This window comes from Clarias gariepinus, chromosome 19 (genome assembly GCF_024256425.1).
Source record: "Clarias gariepinus isolate MV-2021 ecotype Netherlands chromosome 19, CGAR_prim_01v2, whole genome shotgun sequence".
Classification (NCBI taxonomy): Eukaryota; Metazoa; Chordata; class Actinopteri; order Siluriformes; family Clariidae; genus Clarias; species Clarias gariepinus.
Genome location: NC_071118.1, coordinates 3,773,871 through 3,794,873, shown reverse-complemented (window position 1 = coordinate 3,794,873; position 21,003 = coordinate 3,773,871). Strand labels below are relative to the sequence as shown.

General features: G+C 37.8%; 2 protein-coding genes, 1 long non-coding RNA gene and 3 other non-coding genes across 8 annotated transcripts; 2 read left to right on the top strand and 4 right to left on the bottom strand.

Moving 5' to 3' along the window:
- Window positions 1-915: 915 nt before the first annotated feature.
- nsrp1 (nuclear speckle splicing regulatory protein 1) lies at window positions 916-7,817 on the top strand. The gene is made up of 7 exons (XM_053477899.1): window positions 916-968; window positions 3,295-3,382; window positions 3,480-3,536; window positions 3,729-3,857; window positions 4,004-4,211; window positions 6,405-6,507; window positions 6,750-7,817. The coding sequence occupies exons 1-7, from the start codon at window positions 946-948 to the stop codon at window positions 7,390-7,392; spliced, it is 1,251 nt and encodes a 416-aa protein (XP_053333874.1). The 5' UTR covers window positions 916-945; the 3' UTR covers window positions 7,393-7,817.
- A 279-nt stretch (window positions 7,818-8,096) lies between these two features.
- On the bottom strand, window positions 8,097-9,938 carry LOC128507193 (uncharacterized). 3 transcript variants are annotated; one of them, XR_008355792.1, is made up of 4 exons: window positions 9,860-9,938; window positions 9,390-9,446; window positions 8,979-9,295; window positions 8,097-8,256 (listed from the first exon to the last, which is right to left on the bottom strand). It is a non-coding gene; the product is annotated as an uncharacterized LOC128507193 (long non-coding RNA). The 3 variants fall into 3 exon arrangements; XR_008355790.1 differs by having other exon boundaries at window positions 8,979-9,446; XR_008355791.1 differs by lacking the exon at window positions 9,390-9,446 and having other exon boundaries at window positions 8,979-9,059.
- On the bottom strand, window positions 9,138-9,214 carry LOC128508120 (small nucleolar RNA SNORD65). Its single transcript, XR_008355879.1, has one exon. It is a non-coding gene; the product is annotated as a small nucleolar RNA SNORD65 (small nucleolar RNA).
- Window positions 9,939-10,029: 91 nt separating the features above from the next.
- LOC128508119 (small nucleolar RNA SNORD65) lies at window positions 10,030-10,106 on the bottom strand. The gene has a single exon (XR_008355878.1). It is a non-coding gene; the product is annotated as a small nucleolar RNA SNORD65 (small nucleolar RNA).
- A 166-nt stretch (window positions 10,107-10,272) lies between these two features.
- Window positions 10,273-10,348, bottom strand: LOC128508116 (small nucleolar RNA SNORD49). The gene has a single exon (XR_008355875.1). It is a non-coding gene; the product is annotated as a small nucleolar RNA SNORD49 (small nucleolar RNA).
- Window positions 10,349-12,635: 2,287 nt separating this feature from the next.
- On the top strand, window positions 12,636-20,767 carry LOC128507682 (nuclear pore complex protein Nup98-Nup96-like). Its single transcript, XM_053478744.1, has 18 exons — window positions 12,636-12,695; window positions 14,873-14,969; window positions 15,178-15,273; window positions 16,088-16,270; window positions 16,369-16,478; window positions 16,575-16,682; window positions 16,764-16,908; window positions 17,803-17,939; window positions 18,038-18,157; window positions 18,241-18,373; window positions 18,591-18,820; window positions 18,999-19,162; window positions 19,248-19,367; window positions 19,467-19,747; window positions 19,835-19,948; window positions 20,031-20,169; window positions 20,275-20,452; window positions 20,624-20,767. The coding sequence occupies exons 2-18, from the start codon at window positions 14,891-14,893 to the stop codon at window positions 20,687-20,689; spliced, it is 2,403 nt and encodes an 800-aa protein (XP_053334719.1). The 5' UTR covers window positions 12,636-12,695; window positions 14,873-14,890; the 3' UTR covers window positions 20,690-20,767.
- Window positions 20,768-21,003: the final 236 nt, after the last annotated feature.

Genomic DNA, 21,003 nt, shown 5'->3' with positions numbered 1-21,003 from the left:
ATAATTAATAAAGAAGTTATTACTCATTTTTTTCCCATTAGATTAAGGCATTGCCAAGGCTGAACCGTTTGAGAGATCCAAAATCCCTTTGTAATTTTGCATCCTCAATGTCTTGAGATCATATTGGCCCGGGTTGGTGGCGATCATGTAAACCCCCTTGAAGGAGTATATCAAATTCCTTTGTGTGCATTTTGCAGACAACGTTCCCGATGAGTTACACTGTATTATCATCATTACGAATGATCAGAGCTTTGTGTTTTAAGTATTTACACACTTAAGTGTGTACACACTTGACACACATGAGTAAGTCTTACTTGTTAAGAGAAATAAAGAATAGATTCCTGCTTTAGGTCTATGTGTGGTTTCCCCTGGGTAACCCAGTTTTCTCCCACAGTCCAAAGACATGCAGATTAGGCTAACTGGTGTCCCCAAATTGCCCGTAGTGGGTGAATGAGCATGTGAGCATTGACTGGAGGTCTTTCCTTGTTTGTGAAAATTGTAATTTTATATATATATATATATATATATACATTTACAGTAACTGACATCTGACATGACGTCACTTTAAAACATGATTCTTAAGTTGAAACTATCGCCATCTGCTGGTAAGCATTTGCAATTATACACTATTATACTTTTAACGAATACAGTATTAAATGAACGTTTTCCAGACATTTAAAATTATTTTAAATCTTTCATTAACTGAAATAATTATTATATTATAATATAATCCTAAAAGTCGGTTTCCAGGGGATCCAGGGGGTCAACATTTCTGATTACGGATTACAGTTTCACAAAAATATTTCAAAGCGTTGACCTAAATTTAAAAACTATTTAAAATTTATTATCAAGTGTGTGGTTAATAAAATGAATTTTAAAAATTGTTGCTATTTTAGCGAATCTGCGCCACTCGTTTTTCCCATTGCGCTGAAAGAAAAAAACAAGATGGCGGCCTCAGGTGGTAAACAGTAAGTACCGTCAATTGAAAGTATTGTAGAATTTAATTCGCAGTGTTTAAACGCGTATTAGCAGTTTACAAACGTGTGTAATATCGGTTGTATGAGTGTATAGTTAAGGTAATAATTGTACATTGTTGTTTGTAACCGGAAATAGCGATAGCAACATGGCTAGCTAGCGAAGCCTGAACAAACACCATAGAGATAAAAGTCATGATATCTGCACGCGCCGCATAGCTAATCTGTGCTTTACTTAGACTTATGCTAGGTGTGTAACTGTCTAAAGTGTTTAGTTTGACTTAGTGTTTCAACAATGTTCATGTTTTGCAGCCAGCCTCTTTTAAAATGAAATGAATTAAATCATTTCAACAAATGCATTACATGGGCATAAGTTTGTGCACCCTCGAATATCACAGCACTTCTACGTTTTTCTTCCCCAAACTGTTGATTCATTGGAATGTCTTCTCAGTGGAACCTCTGGGCACAAAGTGAGCTCCATGAACATAAGGTTCATGATGCCAATGTTAGATTGAAAGGATTTGAGACTCCTGATCTCAATTATGTTGAACAAAATAAGGATGAATTGGATGACTGGAACCTCCTCGATGTCACTAATGATCTTGTAGCTGAATTAATACATATCCCTATGTACTGTACATGCTCCAAAATCTTGTGGAAGGTCTTTTAGGAAGAGGATCAAGAAGACGTTTGCATTTATGGGTTCTTATGGTCAGGGTGTACAAATCTTTGCCTAGCTAAAATAGCTTGTATATTTCATGAAAAGATTAAATATTTATTCGGGTTCAGTTCCCACCCAATGCCCAAATCCCAGCCACTGGATGCAGTGCCAGATAAAATAGGAGGGTTGTGTCAGGAAGGGCATCTGACGTAAAGCCTGTGCCAAGTTGTGTGTGGTTTAGATGGTCCGCTGTGGCAGTTAAAAGTTTAATGGCAACGTTATTCAAATTACACAGACTGTAACAACATTATTTGTACGACTTTGCCTGATTATTTGTTTTATTTATATTTGACCACGTGCCTCGTAGAGATGGTGGCGGTGTATCGCGTTTTTGTGTGTGTGACGATACATGTATCCCCACTCCGACTCCAAAATCTAATTTTTAAGTCATTCATGTATATGTGTGTGTTGGGGAGCATAGTGGCTTAGTGGTTAGCACTGTATCCTTGCACCTACAGGGTCCAGGTTCAGTTCCCTGTATGCATGGAGTTTGCATGTTCTTCCCGTGCTTGATGGGTTTCCTCTGGGGACTCGGGTTTCCTCCCACAGTCCAAAGACTAATTACCGTTCCTAAATTGCCCGGAGTGTGTGCGTGTGTATGTGCATCCCATTCAGAATATGCAATGGATTGGCACCCTGTCCAGTGCCCACTTTGTGCTCTAAGTCTTCTGGGATAGGCTTCAGATCCCAGCCCCCATGACCCTGTATACAGGATAAAGCAGTATAGACAATGAGTGAGTGGTATGCATGCGTTTGTGTAATGATGTCGTTTCTCTGTAATCAGACACTCTAAACTATACACACATTGGCAGTTAGTAGGTAGTGTCACAGCATCCTGTGTAATAGGAGTGAATCATTTGCTAGGTTTGTTTAGAATTGTAAGAAAAGCTACATTTTATGTATATAAACACACTAAAGAAGTGGTAAAAAGTTACTCAACAGCAATGTGAAAAACTGGCATAGAACCAAAACGCATGAAAGCTGTAATTGCAAATCGGGTTTATTCCACCAAATACAGATTTTGCTTTGATATTGTAATTTAACGAAAGCATTAACACAATTTGTGTACAAATGATTTGCAGTTTCTTTTATTTGAGTTATTAAAGCTCTGCAAATACGGCGTGATCTTGGGTTATTTTGACACGGTGTGATGTTTTAATTTCCTTTAAATATACACTGAATAACAATTATAATTAATAAGTTATAACAGTTATATTTTGAATTTGGGAGAAATATTGTCAGAAGTTTACAAAAAAAATAAACAAAACTGTTCATCTCACCAATACTCATCTTTATTTGTATAGCAGAATAAATATAAGAAGAAAATAAACATAAGAAACTGATTATTTTTTCAGTGGTCTCTTATTTTCTTTTCTGACCTATATATATTATATTACATTTTATAAATATGAGCAAGATGGAGAGAGAGAATCTGAATATTTCTAAAGTCCTGAGAATCGTAATACAGTCCCTGATGATTACCCTTTCCTAGACTAAAGGGCTTTTCAGCAGTAACTGCAATAAATGTCTAATTTAACTTATGTACACAAATGATGAACTGTGTATATCATCTCAAAATGTGTACATTGTGTTGAACAGGTATGGGCTCATTATACCCCAGAAGAGTGCTTCTAAATCAGCCCCCCTCTCACGACCTTCTATTTTCGGGGACGACTCTGACGATGAAGTAAGAACGCATATATAATTTCTCATGCCTTTCCTCGTATATAGCTTTAATCCAGTAATTAAAGCTGTACATTGATGTCATTTTTACTCGTTCTCAGCGGTCTGTTGGTGAGAGTTTGCAGAAGGAGGCGATCAAAAAAAAGATGATGAAGCAGGTAAGTAGGTGACCCGTTCCCAATATCAAAACTGTAGTGCAGACATCAGATTTGAACATTTTATCTGTAAATTACGTGATTGGAAAAATGGTTAGTTGTGCAGGACAGCCAGAACACGTTGAATAAATGAAGCATTCCGTCACGTGTACATGATTTACGCTTTATAAACTATACATTTGTCACACGTCTTAGACGCGACTTGAGATGCAAAAGGCTCTGGAACAGGACAGCAGTGTATACGAGTACGACAGCGTCTATGACGACATCCAGAAGCAAAGGTTGGAGAGTAATAAGAAGCTCCTGGGAGGCGCTGACAAAAAGGTGGGTTTTATTTGTGTAGTTCAGTTCGAATGTTTAGTTTCTTCCATGTGTCTCTGCATTATAATCTGGATTCAGTGTGAACACAGGACAGATTTTATTGCTATGTGTTTGGGTCGCTGTATTGAAGTCCATTTTTCTCCTTTTAGCCCAAATACATTACTCAGCTAATGCATGCTGTAGAAGAAAGAAAGAAGGAGCAGGAGCGGCGCGAAGACAGAAAGATCCAGAAGGAGAGAGAGGCAGAGGGGGAACAGTTTGCAGATAAAGAAGCCTATGTGACCTCAGCTTACAGACAAAAGCTTAAAGAGCGCCAGGAAGAGTTGGAGAAGGAGCGGAGAGCTGCAGAGATGGAGGGTATAAAAATTTCATCACACCAGAGCTACAGTGTTTTTATAAAGATGCTAAGCCTTTTTAAAAATATATAGTTTTGCTACTCCACCTGAATGTACAGTGGTGGCCAAAAGTATTGAGACAATAATGAAATTCAGTGTTTTAATGCTATTTTCAGGCAGCTTTTATTAGCTCTTAAAGACGTTAACTATAGTCACTTGATCATAACTAAAGCCTGAAAATCTCATTAAAGATGTTACTTCATGGCACCCACTACGGGTGTAATAAAGGGACAATATATATATATATATATAATTCCATGCTTGCACAAATAGTCTGGAAAATGCAGCCGATTAAAACTAATACAAAAGATGATTGAGTCAATGAAAATTTGTGTTTATTAGTTTTGGGATCCATCTCCTGTCAGACGCAAAAGGTTTTGGCTGAGGAGGGAAAAAAAGGAAAGGCTGTGGAAAATTTGGTTACGTTCACATTGTTCTAAAATGGATCAATTTTTAACTTGTTTCACTGGCTAGTTACTGTATAGCCTGATGAAAGTAACAGAAAAATTTAGTAACAAAGATCATTTTGTGAACACCAAACACACTTAATGTCTAAGTCTGGATGAGAAGCTGGACCGGGCGTAAAGCTATCTTAGGCATTTTGGAAGGTGGCAATTAAAAGGATCCACTCATCATCATCCTAAAAGTATACTCTGGGCTTGTTGTGATCGATGCTCTCATCCTCCAGCCACCATAGTACACATACTATGGTCTTGCTCTGGTCTAGATAAGTACTGAGCATTGGTTTTTAGGACCCTCAGTAAGGCTCTGAGGGTTAAGTTGAGACCCAGCTCTTTAATAGCAATTTTTGGAACACCAGACGATACAACAAATGTTACTTGTGACTACTAGCCAGAGGAACATCATTGCTTTTTATTTCTCGCCTTACACGTAGGACAATTTTTGAGCTAGAAATCCTCTTGGGCCTTACAGTGGCACAGTGGTAAAGTACTCTTTTTGAACGAATCTTTAACGTGACTCAGATGAACGAGTCGTCTTGGAGAGTGATTAGTTCATTTTCTAATGGGGCGTGCAGCGCAAAGCATTGCAAAACCTCCGTATGTTATATACAGGAAACAGTATTAAACGATTCTCAGCAATGAATCTTCAAGTCTCGAGTCGTTCGTTCTTTTGACACGTGACTCTCATAGACGCTATGCAGTGCAATAGGTTTAAAAGAATGAACGACTCAGATTGGAAAATATAAGCTGCTTATTCTGTTTATTATAATATGTATATTATCTGTATACTATATACAGATATTTATATATCTGTATATTATCTGTATATTATAATATGTCCTTGGTTGCATTGTAATATTTGCATAACTGGAACTATAGCCAAAATTTGTGTATGTAGACGTATTGGAGGTATTTTTATTGAAAACGCAACATTTTAATTTATTTCTGATCAAAAAAATGAAATGAACGAAATGACTCCAAAAAAGATTCGTTCATTTTGATGAACGAGATTCAAAGAACCGAGTCATTAAAATGATTCAAACTTCCCAACACTAGTGCTCGCCCTATCTTCAGGAGATCGCCAGTTCTCCCGAACCACGTGATAGTCTCCGGCCCTCCCGGCTGAGTGGTAGTAGAAGCTTTAATGTGGGATCCCCCTAGTGACGGGGAGGAATTGGACACGACTAAATTGGGGAGAAAATCTGGAAGAAAAAAAAATCCTCCATCCCTTCGTCAGCAACAGGCTGGCTGCAAGACGTGATGTTTTTAAAACTAGACAAGGTCAAATTTAGTAAATAAGTAAATAAAGGGCTCAGTAATTAAGTTTTACTTAAAATAGAAACCCATTTGACATACTTCAGGGATTACCTAGCAGATAATTTGGTATTTAGACACTTGTTTGTACATCTATGCATATAGACGTTTATATAGACTCTTTTTTTTTTTTTCGCCCTTTTCTTTTCTTCACAGTATTGTAGCTCTGTTAAACAGTTTGGCTGATTTATACTTCTGTTGTATCTTTTGATTTTTTGGAACATCACATCATGAGCTTCACAAACAAGGATAGGAAAATTAGAAGTAAAAAAAAAAAAATATATATATATATATACACACACACACACACTGTAAGCATGACTTATTGATGAAATGTTGATGAAAGAAGGAATGACTATTTTTATCTTTTTAATCTCCAGCTGCTTTGGACGTGAAAAAACAGAAGGACCTGAGCGGCTTTTACAGACACCTTCTGAATCAGACAGTAGGAGAAGAGCCTCTCCCCGATCGCAGCACTGACAGGTAGATTCAGAGAATTGAGAGATTTAGGCCGTAGCCTGATAAAACTATCTGTAGATTGCTACAAATGATTTGCACCAAAATTGCACTAGTAAAAGCACTCACTGGCCATTTTAATAGGAACACTTATTGATGTATTATCGTGTTTTTAGCAGTGTTCGGCATGAAATCTACACAGCTATTTTATTGACGGGTGTGTTTTCTCATCAGTAATTTTTCTAATAATCTTCTAAATCTTGTTACAGAAAAGAGAAATCCAAGTCCCCCATTCAAAATGCTCAACCCCGAGAAAACGACAGCGAGGCTGAATCAAACGAAGAACAGAGCTCTTCTAAAGCGGAATTCAGCAAAAGTGGAGGCAACGGCAGTCACTCCAAACGGCAATACCGCCAGCGGTCCCCATCCTCCGGCAGCGAAGATGAAAGGAAGAATGAAAAGAAACGGGAAAAAGAAAAGCGCAGTCACAGGGAGAGAGAAAGACAAAGAGAGGACAGGCACAGTCATCAGAAAGAGGACCGGGACGGACAAAGAAAGGAAGGCCGCGAGCACACAAGAGACAAGGATCGTCACCGGGAGAGAGACCGAGATAGAAGGGACAGAGAAACGGAAGATAGGCATGGTAAAAGAGACAGAGGAGAGGGTGAGCAGCAGGACAGACGCAGAGATAAAGAACACCACAAAAATAATGACAGAAAGGAACGAGAGGAGAAGCCACAAGTGGATGAAAAGGACAAAGACAAGGAGATACAGGCTGAAAGTGGTGTGCAGGGGAACAGCAAATTTGCAAAACGCAGCAGTGAACAGACCGTGAGCTCGGCCAGAGAGCGATATCTGGCCAGGCAGATGGCTCGCTCAGCTGTAAAGACCTATGTCGAGGAAGATGAATAACACCAGGGACATCACTGAGGGAGTAGCTGAACGTTGGAAGATGATGGCCCAAAAAAAAGAAATTAAACACAGTTTAGAAATTTTAAATTTTCACTTGTTTTTGAAAATATAATGAATCCACTAAAAACATGCTCGTCTTTGCTGTTTTACCTTTAGGGACCCATCAAATCACAGCCGTCTGTTAAAGGTCTAAACAACCTCATTAAGCTTTTGTAAATGGTTTGTAAGAGAGCAAGAGAAACTTAAATGAAAGTTCTTTAATTTGTGTGTGCCCACTTGAATTCAGATAGTCATGACAGATTCTTGTCCAAATCAGAAGAACCCGAATCCAGCAGTCTTTAAATGATAATGTTCTTACTGCGTGTTTAAGTTAAAATAAATCATTGCTGTTGGCCAGTTTATGACTGAATTACTGGCAATACTTACATCGGTTTTGCGTGGTATATTAATTTCTGCACTGGTCGAAAATGAAAGCTAAATGGTCACTCTGCTCAAAAAAAAACATTTCTTGTACATCTCAAAGAGGAATACTAGATCAATTAGTATCTTCCCCCACAAAAAAAAATAAAGTACAAAACAATAGGTCATTTTTTTTTTTCTTCTTTGTTCAGGTTCACATGGTATTCTTGGATATTTAAAGTGATATCTCTTAGAACTCAAAACATTAATGTAATTTTCTCCACACAAAAAAAAAGCCATCAAGGTGTATTTTTAATACATGTTTTATTTACAAAAATACTGATGCCAAGACAATGAACAAAGAAGGGGTCTAGTTTTGATCACTGCTTCTGGACAATTCTCAAGTAACATCAGTGGACACTGCTTGTGGAATCAAGTTCTGCTCTTCCATTGACCCTTCATGCACTGTGGAGAAAAGACCAGGAAAATATAAATATAGTACAAATATAAAAAATAACATTCTTTAAAAGGGGACTCCATTATGCAAACTTCACATTTGGATCATTTTGGCCAGTCTCCTGTGCATTCGTGTTGTGTATTCCGGAAAATTTCCATTCAATTAAACCCCACAATTGAAACAATTTATATAGCCCATATTCTACTTGACTGAGACAATTTAGGGGCCAGGGGTAGCTCAGTGGTTAAGGCATTGGACTACGGTTCAGAAGATCCTAGGTTCAAACCCCACAACCACCAAGTTGCCACTGTTAGGCCCTTGAGCAAGGCACTTAACCCTCAACTGCTCAGATGTGTAATGAGATTTAAAAAAAATGTAAGTCGCTCTGGATAAGAGCGTCTGCAAATGGCTAAATGTAAATTACGCATTGGAATGGTGTGTTTAGAACAAAGCACAGTTGGCCAGAAGCAAAGTCATTCAGATGTTCCGTGTGAGCTTTATAATTATGCAATTAAGATCAATCTTTTGTTGGTAAATTTAATTAATTGAATCATAAATTTTACCTAAAAACAATTTACACAGGATTGTGAAAATTCCAAGTTAACTAGGAGCACCAGAAAGTGAGCCATGTGGTGCTTCAGCTGAAAGCTTACATTTTATAGACTTTACCCAGTTAAAAGAAAGCATTATGGGTCCCACTCAGTAAAAGTTCACAAGTTTAAATATTTACCAATGGACAGCGTGGACATCTGTGACAACTTCACATCAGATGGGTTAACACCAACATGGTGCTCAGGTGGTCCTTTTAACCCTATAAAAGATAATAGTGATTGTTAGAAATGTATAAAAATCTATTCCTTAATTTAAAGTTAAAATATATAACTTTCGTGTTCAGAAAACCGATGATCACCACTGAACAATCTGCCGGTAATTCCAGCTCAATTTCAGTTTAGGTTTTCATCACGACACCAGCTGTGCTTTTTTCTTCCAATATAATACAGAACACCACTTGCCTTGCTGATCCACGTCTACTCAACTAGCTGGTGCCTAAGGAAACCGCTAATTAGAAACCCAATGCTAACCAAAGTGCATGTTTTAAACTAATATTTGTCAATCATCGAGGCGTCAATATAAAATTTACCTTTTGTAACAAACACCTGAAACCTTTTAAAACCTGATTTTGTACTTGTTTTGCAACCTAAAAAAATATGACTTCGATTTACACACATGCAATCCTAATTTCAATAATAATAATAAAGTAGGAATATTAACAATGTAATATTAGGAAGAACATACAAAAAGGATTTATATTAAAATTCAAGACACAGGAAAAGGAAGCGTTAGACGGTTTTAAGGAAGGCTGGTATTGAAAATAGGCTTTTACAGGCCGGGAAGATGAGGGAGAATGACCTACAGTTTGCAGTAACGTAACCAACCTACTGGATTCCAGTCACCGTTAAACAAAGAAAAAGAATATCCATCCATCTAGCAACCTCTAGTCCAACTAAAGACAGTGGAGGCCAATAGTGATTGCCATTGTACTTAGTCCCATTTTACCCAGAAAGCATTATGGGTCCCACTCAGTAAAAGTTCACAAGTTTAAATATTTACCAATGGACAGCGTGGACATCTGTGACAACTTCACATCAGATGGGTTAACACCAACATGGTGCTCAGGTGGTCCTTTTAACCCTATAAAAGATTAAAGTGATTGTTAGAAATGTATATAAAAATCTATTACTTAATTTAAAGGTAAAAATATAATTTAGCAGGAGTTTCGTGTTCAGAAAACCGATGATCACCACTGAACAATCTGCCGGTAATTCCAGCTCAATTTCAGTTTAGGTTTTCATCATGACACCAGCTGTGCAATTTTATTCCAATATAATACAGAACACCACTTGCCTTGCTGATCCACGGATGGACCAAAGGACCAGGATGTTCAACCTGCAGACAAAGAACATGTAATGTAAGAACAGAGACCCTAAGGTGTGTGCTCACGTGGTGCTTCATACACTCGGGTCTCTCAGATTAATTGTGAAATAAATCGTCAGTTATCGCATAAGACGGCACTTCCTATTCACAGGTTTCATCACAGAGACTGTAAAAAGAGATTAATTATTAAAGGGGGGGGGGGGATCTCACCTTGGATCCATGGTGCAGTAAGGAGTTCTCCAGAGTTAGCTTCATGCTAGACCTGTGGAGGCACGTGCTCCAACAATCCTCCGTGAAACTAAATCAGTTTGAACTTTCATAAAAGCCCACATATACCTCAAGTGGTAACATATATTTTTTTAATTAATAAAAGAACTATCAATGAAGGCATTGTTTTTTTTGTTGTTGGTTTTTTTTTTTTTTTGTCGGTATCTACACCCTTAGTTCGACCAGCTGCCCGGCGTGAAAAAGACTGAAGCAGCGGCGCGCGTCCAAATATATTAGACCCTGTTTGATGACGTAGACACATGTTTTGCGTGCGTCATACACATTTTTGCTGCCTACGTCTACTCAACTAGCTGGTGGCTAAGGAAACCGCTAATTAGAAACCCAATGCTAACCAAAGTGCATGTTTTAAACTAATATTTACAGTCAATCATCATCGAGGCGTCAATATAAATGTTACCTTTTGTAACAAACACCTGAAACCTTTTAAAACCTGCTTTTGTACTTGTTTTGAAACCTAAAAAAATATGACTTCGATTTACACACATGCAATCCTAATTTCAATAATAATAATAAAGTAGGAATATTAACAATGTAATAATATTAGGAAGAAGAAAAATACAAAAAGTATTTATATTAACAAAATTCAAGACACGGAAGCGTTAGACGGTTTTAAGGAAGGCCTGTATTGAAAATAGGCTTTTACAGGCCGGGAAGATGAGGGAAAATGACCTACAGTTTGCAGTAATGTAACCAACCTACTGGATTCCAGTCACCGTTAAACAACAAAGAAAAAGAATATCCATCCATCTAGCAACCTCTAGTCCAACTAAAGACAGTGGAGGCCAATAGTGATTGCCATTGTATTTAGTCCCATTTTATGACTGTGGTACAACCTCTGGTCAACATTCACACGCTTGTTCACACACTACGGGCAATTTGGGAACGCCAATTAACCCAATTTGCATGTCTGTGGACTATAGAAGGAAACTGGAGTACATGGAGGAAACCCACCAAGCACAGGGAGAACAGGCAAACTTTATTTACACAAACACCCCGCGACAGGAATCAAACCCAGACCCTGGAGACGAAAGTGCTAACCAATACGCCACCGTGTCACTAATGTTAACAATGTAATACTTAATATTATTACTCCTACTATGACTGTGTCCCTTTACATACAGTAATTGGCAAGGTTAGGGTTGACCCCATTCAAGGTATGAAAACATAGTTATCATTGTTAGAATTGTTGGAGTCTAAATGACTTTACTTAAACAATATACATACAAAGATCAAAGACAAGTCAACATAAGAAATATATCAATATAGGAAGAGAGGTGGATGAAGTAATGCACCCATCAGGCCGAAACAATTCACAGGAGAGAGGATAAACAGAAATGTTTGGATATTTGCAAACAAAATTTGGATCGATACTAAGGAAGGTGAAAGTTTCCTAAAGAGAATCATTACTGGTGACAAGACACAGATTCATTACTACGTGCCTGAGAGTAAACGGCAGAGTATATATAAATATTACGTCCTCAATCACCGACCTAGAAAAAGTTCAAAAGCTCATCAGCTTGAAAATTAATCAATACTTATACAGTCAATACAGTTTTCTTGGATTCTCATTGGCCAGTATTGGAACATTGGAAGATTTTTGTGATCTTGTGTGACAATGAACATCTGCACACTTCTGCCTATACTGTCAATACTTTGTTTTGAGGTGTTAAAGCATCCTCCCTATATTTCTGATCTTGCTCCATCATCAGTTTGGTCCCCTTAGGAGATTATGTCAAAAAATTATGTCTTTGTCTTTTCTACAGCCAGAGTGCAGATAATTTTGACTCATGTTTGTGTGTATGTGTGTGCGTGTATAATGTATAATGTTGAGTAAGTCCCCCTTTTGCCACCTTAACAGTGATACACTGTGTGTTTTGACACCTTTCTATCACAACCAGCATTAACTTTTGAGGAATTACTCAAAATTAGGCTGGTGGTCATAATGTTATGGAAGATCAGTGTGCGCTCCTACAACCTCACAGTATGCTGACAGGGCATCTAATTCGTGACGTCATTGGTGACGCGTATTCAGGGAAACGTCACAGACGGCGCTCGAGACAAGATTCGGGTCATCATGCGTTAACCCGACCACGCGCATGTTTATTTGCGGCATTTCCCGTAAAAGTGTCCTATGAGAGAGCTTTGAAAACAGCACGAGACGAGAGGAAGTCCCGAGCGCTCAGAGAAGCAAGTTTGTGATGTTTGAAACAGAAAAGCACTTTCGGTGAGTTCTCTTTGAAGCCAAAGTTGCTTTAATTCTAACTCACTTGAATTCCCGCTATATAATTTACACTCAATCAAAATTCATTCTGTTTTTGCGTTTATATTATTGCATGCGGTAGTTTATACCATTGTTATTTTTATCAGAAAAAGGAAAATGTCACACACTTTAAAAACTTAGATATATTCTACTGTGTGAAAAAAGGCACTCATGTACATTACAGTGAATTGTGACATAATTTACTGTACTAATTAATTTAACATAATGTATTACTTCTAATTGTTACACAAGATCAAAAGCTACAGAGAAGTATACTAGCAATATATGAACACTGAGCGCAATAAAAACTTCATAAAAAAAATTAAAAGTCAACAACATTCCACCTGAGATACGCAAAATAACGGACCTCCCTTCATTTAAAGCAAAACTAAAGACTCACTAATTTAAAATGGCCTTTAATATTTTATAATTTTATGTTTTTTCTTTATTTTATTATTTTGTTTTATTTATTCATTTAATCAATTAATTATTATTATTATTATTATTATTATTATATTTTCCATAATTTCCATATTTTTCATTTATTTATTTATGACTATGTGTTTTATTTTGTTCCTGTATTTTAATTTCCATTTTTTGCCATTTTATTGTCATTTTTAGTGTGGTGCAGCACTTCGGGTCAACTTAAATTGCTGTAAAGTGTTATATAAATAAATGTTGATTAATTGATGGGATAAAACCTTTATCTTATATAAACTATATATCTATATATCTACCTTTATCTTATATAAACTATATATCTATATATTTATCTTATATAAACCTATATCTTATATAAACTATATATCTAATCTCAAACTACCTAACATTTACCTTTTGCTGATAATAATAATATAATAATAATAATAATAATATAATCTGGCTATAACACATGGCATCATAGCGGATTAGTTGTTAGCACTGTTGCCTTGCACCTCCAGGGTCCGGGTTCGATTTCTCGTGCCAAGTCTGTGTGCTTGCTGGGTATCCTCTGGGTTCTCCGGTTTCCTCCCACAGTCCAAAGACATGCAGATAAGGCTTAATTGGTCTTTCCAAATGTTCCTCATTAGTTCCTCATTTTCCTTTCAGTTTAAATCCTCTTTTCTAGTCCATCACTTTTAGAAACTCATAAAATACTTTCTTCGTTGACCCCTTTTATCATTTTCTAAAATATTTTTTACAGTGTACTCAACCTTTCCAAATTCCCACTTCTCTGTGTATCTCAAAACACTAAGACACACTTCCTCTCTTGGATGTCTCCTTATGTAAGTCACTCTGGATAATATGGTCTGCCAAGTAGTAATATAAGTATTATTATTATTATTATTATTATTATTACTATTATTATTACCTAGCCAGTAAATAACAGGCATTATTTTGATGTCTAATTTTGTAATCTTTTTTAAAGCATTTTCTCTATATTTATTTAACAAACAATATTTTTTATCATAAAATGTCCATTAAGAAATAAGACTAGCAGCCATGTGGGGTGCACATACAGTGGAAGAATTTATAAGAATAACTTTTTTATTAATAATAAAAATAATAAAAAATCCCTTGCACAAATCCTTGCCTATTTATGAGACTGTATACATTTATGAATAATTTTAACTACATTCCGCTCAGAAAGGCTCATGCATTTATCACTTAACATAAAATTCATGTAGGAAGCAGCCATTTAAAACTTTATTCCTCATCGTTAGTTTTAAAGGCCTATTAGGGCATAAACAAACTGTTTGCACTAGTACAGAGATTATTATCAGCAGGTTTCTGTGTGTTTATAATTTAGTTATGTGTTTTTCCACCTGGAGAACTGTGTCTGTTTGTCCTGTACATATACATAAAATTATTGATGTAATATGTTATTCAAGCTATAAATAATAGATATATTATTGTCATGACTGTGTCTGTTCTTTACAAAGTAGGCATATTTCTTATTCTTATCCTACATAACTTAACACATTGATTATGTGTTGGAAGGAAATATTCTACAAATCTTATTAAATTATATGAATCAAGGCAGAATGTCACATTTGTAAACAGAGATTCAAGTGCCTTATCTTGTTGTGTTCTTTCTAAGTGATTGTATTGTGTGTGTGTGTGTGTGTGTGTGTGTGTATGTCTGCGACAAACTTATGCAGTGTCCATAGCAATGCAAGATGGCCAACAAGTCATTCGGTACTCCTTTTGGGGCAGGGACGGGAGGCTTTGGGACTTCATCTACATTTGGACAACAGAGTAAGTACTCGGGATGTTGGTCGTGTTTTAATGTAAAGAAAAAGCACAATAAAAAAAAAGTGAGAAGGAAAAAACAGTTAGCAAATACATTATATAGCTAAATAAATAGATAGACTAATAGATAGGAAGAAAGAAGGAAAGTATTTTATAAATTCCAAAGGGAATTTTTTTATTTTTAATGTGGTGGCATATTGTTTTTTTCCCCCAGATGCAGGGTTTGTAACGACAGGTGGTTTTGGTGCTTCTGCTTCTGGAACCACAAACAACAGCGTTGATCTCTTTGGCGCAACACAGAACAAACCTGGTATGCTTTTATATATATATATACAGTATACGAATATACTGTACAATGTAAAAGCATTACAAGCTACTTGACTAAATCTGTCCCTTTCCCCACACTGCCATCATGTGGCCAAAAATCACAATCGCATCTAAGGTTATAAATCTCACACAAATATAACTGTTGCTGTTAAATTGGGAAGGGAATGACTGATGCCATTTTGTCTCAGAGCTATTTTTCACTGTATTGGACTGCTAAGTCCAAATGTTTTGTTGAGGATTTTCCGAAATTAGCACCCCATACACACATACTAATACAATATACCGGACTTTCGACATTTTATTCATTCACTTACACACTGAAAATATTGTATATAATTGTAAATATTGGTATCTGGTGCACTGCAGTGTCTATTTTTTGTATTTTACACTTATCTACTTCTCCAATTGACCCGAAAGTAGAACCACGGTCTGTTCGTATCCGCAGAAATTTTTAACTCAAATGTTCTTAAGTTGGGGGACAACCTGTTAATGTTACTTCCTTCTACAGATGTTGAGTAAATATTATGCACCGGTTTGGAACAAGTTTTTTGTGTGTTCCACAGTAAGGCAATGGAAAGCTTTTTTTTTATTTTATATTTTGTTTTAATTTAGTAATTGGGTAGATAGATAGGGCTTGACTCTGATTGGTACACGAGTCAACTGAATGAATGAAATAAACATATTAGTAGAAGACATAGAAGTCCCTTTTCTTTAGTCTTGAATTTCAGGAGCTGAATGAGATAATGACCGGTACCTGTTTGTACACACAATCTAACATGACCTTTTGCTCTACCCAGATGGGCTGTTTGGCTCCATCACATTTGGGCAACCTGTCAATTCATCTACCAGCAGCGCATTTGGGTTCGGTGCAACAAGCGGGACCTCCAAAAGCCCCTTTGGAAACACTAATACAGGAGGTGGAGGTCTTTTCTCTCAGCAAGGCAATGCATTTGGTGCCAACAAACCCGCCTCTTTTGGCAGTACTTTCAGTTTCATGTGTTTTTTTTTATGTGGAGTTAACAAGAGAAATGTAACTTATTGGATTTTTTTTTTAAACTGCCAAATACATATTTTGCAGCTTTTGGCACTTGCAGGGGAGGATTCTCCAATCCGTTTGGAAAAACCCCTTCGCTCTTTGGATCCTCTGCTTTTACTGCGACCCAGTCTGGCACAACCATCAAATTTAATGTAAGTATTATTTTTCTGTATAATTTACTTTTTTTGTAAGAAACATAGCTGTGTTATTTTTTTCCCCTTTTTTTTCTATCTCTGATTTTCTTACAGCCACCAACAGGAAGTGATGCGGTGGTAAAGAGCGGTGTGACGACCAGCATCAACACCAAGCACCAGTGTATCACAGCAATGAAGGAGTATGAAAACAAATCTCTAGAGGTCAGAAACAGTTAGTTGGTTTATACTATCTAGTCTCCCATGTGATATGTTGAGTTTAATCATTTTGTCTATATTTTGTAGGAGCTGAGGTTAGAGGATTACCAGGCAGGGAGGAAGGGACAATCCTACAAAGGGGCTGCAGCCGCAGGAACCCTCAGCACTGCTACAGGCCTCCTCGGGACCTCGGGTGCTGGGTTCAACCAGGCAAAGCCCTCATTTAACTCTGGTCTGTTTTTATGTGCAACATTCAGATGTGTAGAAATGTACACGATTCTAAATGCTAGGACACAGTTTGTATAATAGTAACAATATATAATAATTAGAAATTATTATATATTTTATATATAAGAAAAATTATAGACATACAACGCCTTGAAAAAGTATTTGCCTTTTCCTGATTTTTATTTTATTTTACATATTTGTCATACTTAAATGATTGAGACATGTTAATATTGCACAAATAACTTGACAGATTTCATTTATTAAAGAAAAAAAAAGCCCAACCAGCCCTGTGTAAAAAAGTAATTGCCACTTTGCCAAATCAGAAATAAAGTTTGATTCTTGGAAAGCTGAGTTAAATTTCACTTGCCATACCCAGGCCTGATTAATGCCAGACCCACGACTCAAGAAATCACTTAAATTGAACCTGTCTGATAAGGTGACGCTCGCGAAGATCCAAAAAGGCATCCAGGAGTGTTCAGCTTACCTAAAGTACACCAAGAGCACAACGACGACTCATTCAGGAGCTTAAAAGACCCCAGGCATCCATGGGAGAGTTCCAAGGCAAAAGCTGTTGCTGACCAAAAAGGAACACAAAGCCTCGTCTCACAATTGCCAAAAAATATTTTGATTATTCTCAAGACTTTTGGGCAAATGTTATATAATATAAACCTTCAAATGTGGCAGAATTAAACAAAGTCTTCAAAGAAGAGTGGGCCAAAATTCTTCCGCCGTGATGTGAAAGACTTATTGGCAGTTATCACAAACACTTGATTGCAGTTGTTGCTGTGAAGGTTGACACAACCAGTTATTAGCTTTTTTAAATTACCTGGTAAAAAGGCCTGGTGAAAAAGTAATCATCTCAAAATGATTACCAGTAACTTGTCTTATTCTTCTGTAGCTACGATTGGCTTTGGGACGACCCCCGGTTCATTTGGCCAGACATCGCAGACCAATAGTCTCTTCAAGCCCTTTGGTCAGGCCACCACTACCCAAAACACAGGCTTCTCATTCAGTGGCACCAACACCAGCAGCATAGTGAGTAGACGCTAGCAGATTCACAGATGATGTTGCTGCCAGTGATATGTACAGTTGTCTAATACTTTGTAGACTGTTATGTAATTTTTTGTGTTCAGGGTTTTTTTGGCAACACGGCTGAGTCACATCCCAGAGGTCTATTTGGAAACATGGCAAAAACCAGCATGGCCATGGGCTTTGGGCAGCCCAACACCGGCTTTGGGAATGTGGGTACACAGGTGACTGGTGGAAAAACTCAACACCTGTTTTCCATATAAACCACTGTTAATGGTAGTTTAATATAAATTTCCTATGTTCACAGAAACTGGTTGTTAATAAGCCTTCGGGGTTTGGCATCACCACCATGAGTGCTCCCTCCTTTGGCACAAGCACCGGCCTGTCTGGGAACAAACCCATGCTCACTTTGCAGAGGAGCACAAACACCTCCACCCTTGGTGAGCAAGGAGAATTGATTTGTAGTCTATAATGTAAAGATTAGCTATATTTAGATATAGACATGCTTCTCACATCTTTTATTAATGGCTCACTGCTAATACATCTCATAGGGTTCGGGGATAATCCTCCTGGATGCAAACTTCAAAATTGAATTGAAAATTGAAATGTGTCTTGTTGTCTTTGTATTAAGAGTAAATTTTGAGCCCATCCTTTCAGGTGTAGGTGCAGGGCCGACGCCTCTGTCTGGAACCAACCAGAACAAGATAGGCTTCACCATGGGGACAGTGGGGAAGCCTGGGTTTAATCTTTCAGCCCTGACAGATTCCAATGCTGCAACCCAGCAAGCAGTGCTTCAACAGCAGCTGTTCTATGCGAATTACTATTCTCCTTATGGAGATAATCCATTATTCCTGAACCCAATCCATGAACCCAAGAAGAAAGAGGAGGTATGGAAGGCTCTTCTGTGACTTCTACCACTTTTTTTCTCTTAATTTCTCTTAGGCTCTGACGAAGAAGGGAATGTCCTGGATGTCTGTAAGAATAAAGTTGTGAGGTGGTGGCATTTGTGAAAATACTTATTTAAATAATGGATTATTTTTCTTTTTTTTTTTTAACTTTAATTAGCAGCAGAAGCCAGCTAACCAGAGGGCCCCAACGACGACCCCTACGCACTTCAAACTAACCCCTCGTCCTGCCACACCCAAGGCCCTCAGCTCTTGGAAACCTCACCACTGGGATTGGCTAGAAGATGACGAACCGTCTCTCATCAGTGGACCTTTTAAGCCCAGGTAAGGGATCTTTATGATTTTGTAAAGGCATTTTTTCCTTGTAAAACTTGCACCAGTGTCAAGTTTACACCTGTTCTGTTTTTAGGCGGAACATTAAGAAGCATGTGTTGAAGAACATTAATATAATCAACCTGCTCAGCAGCTCCAGGGACAGCAAGACTGATGACTCGAACTCACCGTCAGGATACCCACAAAACAGCCTTGGGTCAGATTTTATCTAAGAATTTTATAACCTTTATAAGTTTTTGAACATTAAAAAAATATTCCCCTAATCCTACCAGGAAAATCCTTAGTACTATTTCAAATTTGTCTTCAGTCTGAGGGCAGATGAGAGAGAAACGCATAATGTAAAGGTGAAAGGTGGAGCAGAAGAATATCTGCAAGTCTCCAGGTTCTACATCAACCCCATTGCTAAGCCCATCCCACTCATTCAGCCCTGTTTTTTGCCACACGACACCATTAGCGAGCTAAATTTTGGAGGCAAGTGCCTGGACGCCGGCAGTCAGGAGATCTCTCTGGGAGACGACAGTATCCAGAAAGAGAGAGACAATGAACTAGACGTACAAAAGCCTTCTCACCCAGCTGGTAGGTCATGGCCATAGTCTTCTGTTCATGAAGTTAATCTAAAGAACCGTCCTGGATCCATTGAGTCATTGTTCTTTACATCCTCAGGTATTGTTCTCACTCGGGCGGGATACTACACCATTCCCTCTATGGAGGAGCTGGGGAAGATGCTGAATGAAAACGGGGAGTGTATTGTCGAAAACTTTACAATAGGAAGGAAAGGTATGCTTCAAATCACGATCCCTAAAATGTTATATTTTTATAATATAGATAGGCGTTAATTAACCCTGAGCGTGTGTTCCAGGCTACGGGTCAGTTTTCTTCCCTGGTGAAGTGAATTTAACAAACCTGAACCTTGACGAGATTGTGCACTTCAGGCGAAAGGAGGTAATCGTCTACCCTGATGACAAAGATAAGCCACCTGTAGGAGAGGCCCTTAACAGGTTAGCAGCTCCATCTCGTGTGTTCTTGATCATGGTTTTGTTAGTCAATCAGTCTTCCATGTTCTGTATGTTGTTTTACATAATCACATTAAATCTCATTTACAGACGAGCAGAAGTGACTCTTGATGGTGTTTGGCCCAATGACAAAACCACCTGCACTCAGATCAAAAGCCCTCAGCGTCTGAGTGAGATGAACTACGAGGGACGTCTGGAGAACGCCTCACGCCGACAAGGCGCCCGCTTCCTGGAGTATAGACCCGAGACCGGATCCTGGGTGTTTGAGGTATGAGCCTGCTTTTTTTTCTTAGTTGTGAGACTGTAATTGCTTGAGCCTTTAGTACTAGATGTTTCTTAGCTTGCTTTGGAAAAATATGTTTACACTTTTTCACACGTTTGTAGGTGAGTATTTAGTATTGAGTATTGAGTTTTTATTTAATGAATCAATCTTCTCCAGGTGCCACACTTTTCCAAGTACAGCCTGCAAGACTCCGATGAGGAGGAAGAAGTTCCCTCAAGATGAAGAAGATGATGAAGGCCATCTCTGCAGGACTGTAACAAATCCCACCGTCCCAGCAGCATCAGCAGATGGCGCCACAAGCTCAGGTGGACGAGGAACACCAACCAGTACACACATCTGCACACATCTGTACACACATCTGTACTTCTGACAGCTCTCCTCCTCATATGGATAACTACATCCATCCTAATGTATGATTTTTTTCAAAATAATTGATAATATATATTGTTGTGTTATATTGTTATCTATCTGAGCCTCCAATAACTAAGACTCCATATTAACATCAATTAACATCAACTGGTATACAGTAGCTGAAC

Coding starts and splice junctions, on each gene's coding strand:
- LOC128507682 (XM_053478744.1), top strand. CDS start 14,891: ATGGCCAACAAGTCATTCGGTACTCCTTTTGGGGCAGGGACGGGAGGC. Junction 18,158..18,240: donor TTGGGAATGTGGGTACACAG/GTGACTGGTGGA, acceptor CTATGTTCACAG/AAACTGGTTGTTAATAAGCC. Junction 20,453..20,623: donor CCGGATCCTGGGTGTTTGAG/GTATGAGCCTGC, acceptor AATCTTCTCCAG/GTGCCACACTTTTCCAAGTA.
- nsrp1 (XM_053477899.1), top strand. CDS start 946: ATGGCGGCCTCAGGTGGTAAACA. Junction 4,212..6,404: donor GAGAGCTGCAGAGATGGAGG/GTATAAAAATTT, acceptor TTTAATCTCCAG/CTGCTTTGGACGTGAAAAAA. Junction 6,508..6,749: donor CCCGATCGCAGCACTGACAG/GTAGATTCAGAG, acceptor ATCTTGTTACAG/AAAAGAGAAATCCAAGTCCC.